General features: G+C 46.2%; 1 protein-coding gene across 1 annotated transcript; it reads right to left on the minus strand.

The window, feature by feature from the left end:
* Window positions 1-3,257: 3,257 nt before the first annotated feature.
* CCR4 (C-C motif chemokine receptor 4) lies at window positions 3,258-6,506 on the minus strand. Its single transcript, XM_081245812.1, has one exon. The coding sequence runs from the start codon at window positions 5,455-5,457 to the stop codon at window positions 4,378-4,380; it is 1,080 nt and encodes a 359-aa protein (XP_081101938.1). The 5' UTR covers window positions 5,458-6,506; the 3' UTR covers window positions 3,258-4,377.
* Between the last annotated feature and the right edge of the window lie 4,793 nt (window positions 6,507-11,299).

Raw genomic sequence — 11,299 nt, forward strand, 5'->3', positions numbered from 1 at the left:
AAAGTTGGTCCACAATGTAGCTGTAACAGAGGCCCCAGCTAATCTTATGGGGAGCTCTGCAGTTGTAATGGCCTATCAGCGTTGTCCCAAATTAAAGCAAGGGGGCAAGTGTTTCTTTCTCCTCAGTACCCAGGCGCTGGATATGAGCTGGCCCAGGAAGGACAGTCCTGAAAGGAGACCAGCTGAGAGCCGCAGATGTCCGGGCTCCTGGTAGATGGTGCAGTGAGTGGCCCTCCGTCCTGCATGGGGTGTGTGGATGGCATTCCACAGCACCCACTAACAGTCTCCTCCAGCCCAAGGCAGGATGGCCACTGGCTCAGGAGCTCAAAGCTGCTGCCTCTTAGGTCTGTAATTTTTCTTTTGTCTCATCTTTTCCTACTTTGCTCCTCTCCCCCACCTGCAACGTTCACTTTAACTACAGAAACCTACTCACCACTACCTGACCACACAGTGTGCTCTTGACACCACACCTGCCTTTTCATGTGTGATTTCATCAGCATAGAATGTCCTTCCTCCCTTCCATTGATCCAAATCATGCTCTTCTTATAAAGCCGACTTCAAAAGCTACTTGTAGGGCTTCCCTGGTGGCGCAGTGGTTGGGAGTCTGCCTGCCGATGCAGGGCACACGGGTTCGTGCCCCAATCTGGGAAGATCCCACATGCCGCGGAGTGGCTGGACCCGTGAGCCATGGCCGCTGAGGCTGTGTGTCCGGAGCCTGTGCTCCGCAACGGGAGAGGCCACAACAGTGAGAGGCCCCCGTACCGCTAAAAAAAAAAAAAAACTACTTGTATTATGAAATTTGACATTGAATCGATTTCTCCTTCATCTGGGGTCCTGCAGCATTTTGTTTGTGACTTTGTTATCCTATCTGTCCTGCTTGCACTATAGTCAATCTTGTGCTTGTGTTTTCCCTTCTCAGATTATAAATTCCATACATGCAGAGCTCACTCCTTTATCCTATATCCTATCCATTACCTAACATCCGGTTTGGCACAAAACAGACTCAACAAATAGGAATTAATTGCATCAAATGTCCCAAAGTGTTATGAGAGTTTCTTAGGAATAACCTAAGATCTGAAGTCCTTTTGCCATCATCCAGTATTCTTCCTTCTCATGGGAAGCAGGTAACACATCTATTTAATAGAATTTGAGTACCAACTACGGGACAGATCCTGACAGGGCTATTTCTTATTATTCTTTTTGTTGTTGTTGTTGTTGAGGTAAAATTCACATACTATAAAACTAATCATTTAAAAATGTGCAATTCAATAGCATTTAGTACATTCACAATGCTGCGCAGCCATCACCTCTATCTAGTTCCAAAACATTTACATCACCTCCAAAGCAAACCCGCTTCTTTTGTTCTTAAAGAATTTACACCTAGCCTGTGTTCCCCAGAAGCAAGGCATGTTGCAACAAGAAAAGGATGAGTCTAATGTCTGAAAACTTATTGTTAAACCCACCTTAAAAAGGGATTCTGGGGCTTCCCTGGTGGCACAGTGGTTGAGTCCGTCTGCCCATGCAGGGGATGCGGGTTCGTGCCCCTGTACAGGAAGATCCCACATACCGCGGAGTGGCTGGGCCCGTGAGCCATGGCTGCTGAGCCTGCACGTCCGGAGCCTATGCTCCGCAACGGGAGAGGCCACAACAGTGAGAGGCCCGCGTAACACACACACACACACACACAAAAGGCTTCTGTTGTGAGTGGCACACGTAGGGCAGCTTGCTTGTTCTTTGTGCGGAATCGACATCAAGAGATTTTGGAAGCATACTTTTTTGGTACTTGGGCAGCTGGTGATCATTGGTCCTGATGCCCTCAAAAAAATCCTTTGTGTAGAAATCAAGCTGGCTTGCTTTCTATGTTTCTGTTAAGGGGAAGAACGAACTTTCTTTTCAGTGTTCTGAGAGGATCATGTTTGGGTATCACCAGAGGTTTTAAATTCCCATCCTGAGGGGACACCCCCCAACTTTGGAACAAAGGAGGCCCTGAGTGGCTGGAGGTGATAAGTGACCCTACCCTCAGGTGGAAGGGTGGTAGCTGTGTGGTCTGCACTGCAGCCTTGCTTAGCATTGTATGCGATGCACAAGGAAGGGACAGTAAAACCCCTTTGGCCAGTCTTTGTCTTTTGGTGTCCTTACTGGGGTTTTGGGGGTTTTTTTTGTTTTTTTTTGTTTTGGCCATGCTGTGTGCCATGTGGGATCTTAGTTCCCCAACCAGGGATCGAACCCGTGCCCCCTGCAGTGGAAGCTCGGAGTCTTAACCACTGGACGGCCAGGGAACTCCCTCGGTGTCCTTAAATTTCTGTCTCCTTGTGATTAAATGAATGAGATTACAAGCTCCCTCAGGAAAGGGGAGGCAGTCACTGGCTGGGAAGTTCAAAACCACACTTTATCTATGCCTAAGGAGCATAGATGCTTTCAGTAATCATCTTATTTCTTTTTTTCAATCACTCTGAACTATATTCTGCTTTACAGTTGTGAGGAAACTGAGGCTAAGAGAGGAAAGTAATGTGCTCAGACTCACAAGGAAACACAGAGGTAAGATTTGCAGACCCTGCCATATGGTGCGGAGGATTTCTAAGGAAACACTGCCTAGGAACCCGGCCCACCCCCACTCCTTATCCATTCTAACCTCCAAGCGTTGTTGTGACAACACGTAGCGACTCCTTTCCCCATCCCAAGTGGTGATCTTAACAGTGAACGCTTTAATTCTTCCTCTCAGGGACATCCATCTCGTCTACGACATGTAGCAAAGATGATTAATCGAGACAATGGGAATATTAGTGGCTCAGATTCTCATCCCCATCGGGAGACCAAACACACACATAACCAGGCGAAACCATACCCAGGTTTATTTTATTGTATTTTATTGTATTTCTATAAAGGCAACATCAACTTACCCTGTTAAAATCACTTCTGAAAATAAATTTTCTGGAAATGCATTCTTTATAAATGTAAAGCGTGCAATAATGTGTAAATTTACAAAAACATTTTAAACTGGTTAACTCAGGTAATAGTCTGTAAAATAGGTTTTGTTTCTGGAGATATTACAGGTATCCCTAGACTTTGTTAAAGTCTTTACTTAATTCTGATTAAGGCTGTACGAACAGAGATTTATCTTAATGGTGTAAAATGATTAGTTACATAATTAAAATGACTTGTAAGAACTTTTGAGTCATCCAAAAGTTAAAAAGCAGGGCCAATATTTCAAAAGAGAGGATGACACCTTGGAAAGTCATTTTTATGCCACGTCAGCAATAACTTTGGGTGGATTATTCTTGCCTCACTTGACGGCAGGCACTTAAAATGATTAAGGAAAAATTGTCATACTTGATTAGTCCTCATCATTTTTGGTTTTGAAGGAAATGTTTGTAAATGAGTAAAAGACCCCAAATAAATGTGTCTGGGCCTATGTATTATTTTTTAAATTTGAATATTCATCTGTTATAATTAAAACATGTCCACAAGCATATGAAGCTGTGTTTGAATTTCCACAAGTATGTTTAGATTTGTTAATGCCTTGTATTTCACGTTGGGAAATCAGACCATGCTAATGCCTTTTTCTCCTTATGATTGTAATCAACATTGAAAGCTTGGCTTCCATTAACAAATAATCCTTTACAATAAAAGAATCAAGATCTAGGGCTTCCCTGGTGGCGCAGTGGTTGAGAGTCCGCCTGCCGATGCAGGGGACACGGGTTCGTGCCCCGGTCCGGGAAGATCCCACATGCCGCGGAGCGGCTGGGCCCGTGAGCCATGGCCTCTGAGCCCGCGCGTCCCGAGCCTGTGCTCCACAACAGGAGAGGCCACAACAGTGAGAGGCCCGCGTACCGAAAAAAAAAAAAAAAGATCTAAGTTCATTATTTCACTATTCGTTTCTGCAGACATCTGGCTTCATGGAGTATACCATGCTTCAGATATATTCTTAGGAAAACACTGGGACAGCATGCCAAAGTTTTCTATATTGTTTCACAAAAAGCTAGACGTTAATTAAAGGGCTCATTTTTACAGCAAGAAGTAGAGATTTACTCCCCCAATCAATTCTCTACAGTCCCCTCTAGAGAATCCCATGAGTTCAGGTTAGAAGGGACTGGTCTTCCCTTTCCAAAATCATCCAACTCCTCATTGAAACACTGCTCAGAATCCTCCTCAGGTTTACTCATCCCTGCAGGAATGCCTGGTGCGAGGAAGGACACCTTGGTCCGGGTGAACTCTGGTCACACTGAACTTGTACTTGGCAGGAAGTCACAAGCCCTACTTTTTGCAGTGGATATAATTCTTCCCGGTACTTGTTCAGGAAACTCTTACTACAATACAATTTTAAATAAGCTCTTAGTTTGGGAAGCTTATTAACTCTGCTTTTTGCATTTTCATCTTTTACAGAGCATCGTGGAGATCGTGGTCCACCGTGGACTGTGTGTAAGATGAGCTGGGGGTGTCGGGGTAAATCGGGAGGAACCTACAGTACTGGCAGACCACCAAAGTGCCCCGGCAGGTTTTGAAGAGCTGTACAATGTACTTGCGAAATTTCTCCCCCAGGAAAAAGTAGATGACCGGATTAAGGCAGCAGTGAACAAAAGCCAGTGTCTCTGTGGCCTGAATGGCATAGTCCAGGTGTCTCTCAAAGGTGCAGTCTTGAAGGACCTCCAGCTCCACCAGGGTGTCCAGGAAGAGCACCACATTGTAAGGGGTCCAGAACCCCAGGAAGAGGACCACCACAGCAAAGATCATCTTCACTGCCTTGTTCTTCTTCTCATTTTTGCAGTGCTGCAAGGTCCTAATGATCATGGAGTAGCAGAACAGCATGATCCCCAAGGGGATCACCAGCCCTAGAATGTTGATCTCCAGGGAGCTCAGAACCTTCCACCTCGTGGAGTTGAAAGAATACTTGGTTTTGCAGTAGGTGTGGTTGTGCTCAGTATAACACGTGCTGAACGCAAGGCCTGGGAGGGAGGCGAGCACAGCCACTGCCCACGTGGCCACGCTGGTGATGACCCCGTAAGTCAAGGTCCTCGCTCTCAGGGAGAAGACCGCGTGCACAATGGCCAGGTACCTATCGATGCTCATGAGTGTGATGAAGAATATGCCACTGTAGAAGCCCACCAGGTACATCCAGGAAACTAGCTTGCAGAGGCTGAGCCCGAACACCCACTGGTCTGCGGCATAGTAGCCCCAGAAAGGGAGCGAGAGCACAAAGAACAGGTCCGAGATGGCAAGGTTGAGCAGGTACACGTCGGTCATGGACTTGAGCCGCTTGTACTTGAACAGGACCAGAACCACCACAGAATTTCCAAGCAGACCAAACAGAAAGACCAAAGAGTAGAGGGGGGGCAGGAAGAGCTCCCCAAATGCCTTGATACCTTCCTTGGTGCAAGGTTTGGGGATGCTTTCATAAAGATAATAATTGTTATAGATGCTTTCATCCAGGGTGGTGTCTGCTATACCCGTGGGGTTCATTTTCAGATTTACAGGCTCCTCACGGCAGGTCTGAGCCCAGCCAGAAGAACCTAATGAGTGGAAGAGCCAACAAGATTTCTATCAGAACAAAAGCAGATCAGAACGGTGCTGCGTACAGAGAACAACTGCTTCGTATTTTGCCCAGATCGTCATACACTCTTCCCAACCTTCCCACGTTGAAGGGCTCAGGTCCTTGAACTGAAAGGCAGTGCAGCCAAAGTGAAATAATCCTGCCCTTTGGAGGCAGATTCCAAATTACAGCAGCTCTGACACTTTTCCTACCTCTCTGCTGGGAGCTCGGGTTCTCCTGTTTGTAAGCGGGGGTAGTAAAACCTCCTTATCAACAAGAGGTTTTTCTATATTTTTTTTTGAAGATTTTTTTTTCAATATAGGGACCATTTTTAAAGTCTTTATTGAATTTTGTTACAGTATTGCTTCTGTTTTATGTTTTTTGGTTTTTTGGCCGTGAGACATGTGGGATCTTAGTTCCCCGACCAGAGATCGAACCCCTGCACTGGAAGGCGAAGTCTTAACCCACTGGACTGCCAGGGAAGTCCCAACGATGAGGCGTTTTTCAAAAATATATTTCTGAAAGCTAGTCTGGCATTACTGAAATCACTCGCAAGAATGACAAGACTAGCTGACGTGCCCAACAGAACTTTACCCAGGGCCTTTCTGACATGAAAGCCAAAAATAAAAATTAAACAAATATTTTAAAATCTATGCATGTTTCCCCTTCAGACTGTAACACCAAAACTTCAGTGATGACTTAGGTAAATCATCAGGCTAGAAAGGAACCAGGTTGGCCTCTTGCCTTTATATAAAAATTCTGGGACTTCCCTGGTGGTCCACTGGTTAAGAATCCGCCCTCCAATGCAGGGGATGCGAGTTCGATCCCTGGTCAGGGAACTGAGATCCCACATGCCGCTGGGCAACTGAGCCTGCATGCCACAACTAGATTGCCCACATGCCACAACGAAGCTCCTGCGTGCCGCACCTAAGACCCGATGCAGCCAAATAAATAAATATTTTTTTAAAAAAAGAATAAAAGGAAAGGGGGCAAGGACCAAGAAAATATTTTTTTAAAGAATTCTAATTCCTTCTGTGTGCTTTGTACTTCATAGGATTTCAGATCATGTTCACTCCTATCGTACATTCAATCCCAGTCCTGTGCTCCTGTTCCCACACCCTCCTCCAACAAAAACCTGGTACTCTAAGCCAAATAAGCATACTGAGCCATGGTGTAGATGACTCATGAAAGACTCAGAGAAGTTAAATGCCTCCTGAAGGCCACACAGCCATGTAGAGAACTTGTTCCTCGGGCCCCAAGTCCCAGTGATGTGCTGGTGAACCAGGTTTGGGAGGGCAAAGAGGTGCGGGGGAGGGGAGGCTCTGATTTATGGCTCTTGCTGGTTTCCGTGGTGTAAATACTCCCACCGTGGCCAAGTTCAAGCCACCGACCACCTCAAAAATTCCTGAAGATTTAACAATCAGCTCCTGAGAGCTGGTGGCGGTGGGCCCTAGCACGCCACGCCCAAGCCCCATGTTCCCTCTGGAGCACCTTCTTAGTTGGAACACACCTATCCTCCCAGGCTGGGTGGCTGGCCACTCCTGGGCCAACCTGCCACTAATGCAGCAAATGTTTTCCAGGCCCTGTAAAAGGTTGCAGTATTCAGTTGGGTAAATTGAGGGAAATTTTTGCCCTTTTCATTGAAACCACATGTAAAAAATCAACCTTACGCACTGAATCCTATCAGAGTGGGAATTAGCAGGACAGATCTAGAAAAGGCACATCATAGCCAGAAATAAAATCTCTACCTCGCCAACCACCCTCATTTCTTATCTAAATTGGCAGATGAGGAGGTTAAAACCTGCTTAAAGTTATTCACACGTCCACATGTGAATCAGAGCAATGCAGGAGGCTTTCCGACTCAAGCCCACCTCCTCTTGCATCCTTCTTAGTGGCACCCTGATATTCCTTATCAAAACCCTTTCACATTGTTTGATAATTCACATCTATTCCCCATCTCCCACCCTGACCACCACACACCCAAACACCCAAGCTATGTGTTTCTCAAGAGAGAGGTTTTGGTTTATTCCTGCAAACAGATGCTGAAGACCTGAGGCATCTCAGGGTCTCAAAAAAAAAAAAAAAAAAAAAAAGCTGTGTTAAATGATTACCAATTCTAGTTAAATGAATAACAATTCTAGCCTTCCTCCATCATTTTACCACTGAAAATGAAAGGAATAAGAGAGACTGAGGTGTTAGGAAATTATCAGGAGAAGAAACGAAAGTCAACACAGCTGGTAACTGTCTGGAATTATTCTGCAGGCCTTATTTGGCTGGTGTTTCTTGACCTGGGAGTCTTGATAGAAGCCAGAAGCGGAAAAGTGTATATGTTGAATGAAAATTAGCTGTGTGTTCTGAGCCTGTGGCTTAAGCCAGATGTGTGCAGGAGGAGAGCCCTGTATGTATGTGAGAGCCAGTCAGATGAGGGCTGGGAGGGTAGGTTGTGTGTGAGCTGCAGGACAGGTGCCAACAGAACGACCAGCAGGATGACCAGGATGCCTGAGTGATGGGGTTAGCTGTGTGGCTGGGCAGCTTTCAGCGCTTCCAAAGTCCACACACCTGTGGACAAAACAACGCAGGGCCTGAGGCCCTGGGAATGCGCCCCCTCACCCGCCCCCTGCCCCCCCCACCCCGCCACGCCGGCCCCTTACCTTGCGTTTCGGAAACTGGCTCCAAGGCAGGTCTGCGAGGCAGTGCCTGGCTTGCTCAAGAAGCAGGGCACTAAGAGCGACAGGAGCCTTTGAAGGGTTCGTGGCTTCCTGTGAGCACCAGTTCTGTTTCTCATCCATCTACACTGAGTTCAAGTGGGGTTTTTTGATAGAAGTAAGAAGCAGAAAATGAGTGGCTCTTAGCTTGGGTTCAGGTTAAACTCTTAGTCACTCATTTCCCCAAACTGAAAGCTGGGAAGGTTTGCTCTCTGCAAGATGAGGGGAGTTAAGTTTTTCAAGAGAGAAACTTTTAAATGTTTCAAAATTTATTTGTTGGATTTTTAATTTAAATTTTTTCATTTTAGCTGGCTATGTGCAATAGAAGTGATCTTTATATTCTGGATCAGTGGGCTGTTTGTTATTTCCCCATCATGGATGTACAGTGGCCAGCAATCAAGATATTCAGTGTTCTCTAAACAGTGGGACCTGAGGAGGTCGGAGTGAGAGGCCAGATTTATTCAAGAATAAGGATAGTCAGGAGGAGAGAAAAGTGTATCCAAATGTGTGAGTCTGGCAGTGACGTGGAGGCCCTAGTCAACCACATTCGATAAACGTCCTCAGCCTGGTGTAAAGTGACATGACAACATAGCTCTAAGCCCCTTTCCCAACAGGAAGAGCCCTCCCCCAAGCCCCTTACACTGAGAAACAGCAGAGCTTCCCCTGACAGTGCTCCTGGCTGAGAGTTTCTTCAGGTTCATGTACCCATCATAGCCAAAGAGCTGACATCAGTCCTGAGTCTTTTCTATATGGTATCCTGCCAGCTTCTGCCAGCTCCCAGCCATTTCCTTCTATGTGTCCACAGTTGCTTGGCTCTTTGGTTCAGCTTACAAGAGCCACAAATATCATTTTTCCTGAGGAATTTGCATAAATGACTGAAAAATTGAGCTAGAACGGTGTTTATCAACCTTTTCTTTTTTTCCATGATCACCCCTCCCAAGGAGTCTCTTCGGATGTTTTTTTCCTAATCACCTCCCCATGATATATTTTAATACCACAGATAAATAGGCAAGTTCCCTGGTGGTCTAGTGGTTAGGATTCAGTGACCCGGGTTCGATCCCTGGTCTGGGTACTGAGATCCCACAAGCTGCTTGGTGCAGCCAAATTAATAAAATAATAATACCACAGATAAATAGTAAATCTGCTCATGTTTCGTATATATATATACAAATATATATGCTTTATATATATATAAGAGTAAGGTTTGTTTAGGGTGGGGGGAGTTGCTTCTGGCTTCTAATGGGAAAAGACCAGAAATGCTGATTAAAATCCTACCACACACAGGCCAGCCCTCCACAATACAGTCATACAGCCCAGAAGGCCAGCAGTGCTGAGGCTAAGGACTTGTCACCTAGAGCAATATTCCCACCTGTGAACTGTGGAGCCAGATTCATAGAAATCCTGTGAAAAGGAAATGGACAAATAACCTTAGGGAATGCTGGGCTTGGATTCAGGTTAAATACAGTTCCTTACGGCAGTGCTTTCCAGTGCTAATAGTATCATGAACTCTGGAAGCAGATGTAGAGCAAAAATGTCCCAGATATATTTTGTTGCCAGAGCTGACACCAGATCCTTGCTCAAAACCCTCCAACCCCTCCCTTGGACAGGAACTAACACATATCTTTAAGTCACAGGGTCTGGAGACAAAGAAGGGGAGTTATAGGAAGAGAAAAACAAAAACTCAGATAGAACCAGCTGGAACTAAGATGAATCTGACCTCCAGCAACCCCTGAGCCTCATTCTATGCTGATTTCACTACATCAGCTACTACATGACACCCCTGCTCGCGGCCATGACCCAAAGTTGCGCCACGTGGGCGAGAAGCTCATCCGTAAACAAAGTTCCCGCTTCTCCATTCTCAGGCCATTTAATAAAGCTTGCACTGCATCAATCTCAGCTTCGTTTTTGTTTCTGGCTGCAGGAACCTGAAACTTCCTGCTGAGGCAGGGGGCCTCGGCTGGGCTAGGCCCCGAGCAGGGGTCCATACGACCTAATTCAGTAACAATTTGACCAGCAAATCTATGCCCGTTATACAGAGTAACTTATTTTTAGAAATGCAGAGCCTGAGCAAGGTTCCACCATGGAATTAGAGGTCTTGAGGGACGAATTACCCTGGGCAAGGCCATCTGAGCATGTTGCCTAAATCTCCATGGACCCTCCATGGAGGGGGGAGAAGTGGTAAGGTCTAGAACAGATGATATCTGGATGTCCAAATTGTCATAGTGGTAGTTGGTCATTGTGGGTCTGGAGATGGTCCCTTAAAGCTAGTTGGTGCTCCCTTGACTGACTGGCCATGTGACAGACACCTGGCCCCATGAGTGGGGATAAGCCCAAGCTCCAGGGTCCATGTTAGCTGAGGGCACTTGCTTTTTGAGGCCTGCTCAGTCTGGGTTTTGATCTCAGGGCCACCATGTACTAGCTATACGAACCTCAATTTTCTCATCTGTAAAAAAGGGTGATAAAGTCTGAGGATTGTGGGAGAATTAATGACCTAATGTTTGTAAAACACTTAGCATGGTGCCTGGTACAGATATGTGCTCAGAATGGCACCAGCTGTGAAAATTAGTAGGATAAATAAAACACACAGGAATAGCTTTCTCTCTTGAAATGGGTGAGCCTGGCATGTTGCCCTCAGCCATAACTAGGAATCCAGGAAATATTTTGATTTAGACTCAGTGGGCCCCAATCAATTTCTGGGTTGCTGTTCAGGTTAAAAGCAGGTTTCAGGGCTTCCCTGATGGCACAGTGGTTAAGAATCCACCCGCCAATGCAGGGGGACACAGGTTTGAGCCCTGGTCCAGGAAGATCACACATGCCGCGGAGCAACTAAGCCCGTGCACCACAACTACTGAGCCTGAACTCTAGAGCCCTCAAGCCACAACTACTGAGCCCACGTGCCACAACTACTGAAGCCCACGCACCTAGAGCCCGTGCTCTGCAACAAGAGAAGCCACAACAATGAGAAGCCCGTGCGCCACAACGAAGAGTAGCCCCTGCTCACTGCAACTAAAGAAAGCTCGTGCGCAGCAACGAAGACCCAACACAGCCAAAAACAAATAAATAAATT

This window comes from Mesoplodon bidens (assembly GCF_964165515.1).
Source record: "Mesoplodon bidens genome assembly, chromosome: 10".
In the NCBI taxonomy this organism is placed as follows: Eukaryota; Metazoa; Chordata; class Mammalia; order Artiodactyla; family Ziphiidae; genus Mesoplodon; species Mesoplodon bidens.

Excerpts from the sequence above, each read along its gene's own strand:
- CCR4 (XM_081245812.1), bottom strand. The coding sequence starts at position 5,457 with ATGAACCCCACGGGTATAGCAGACACCACCCTGGATGAAAGCATCTAT.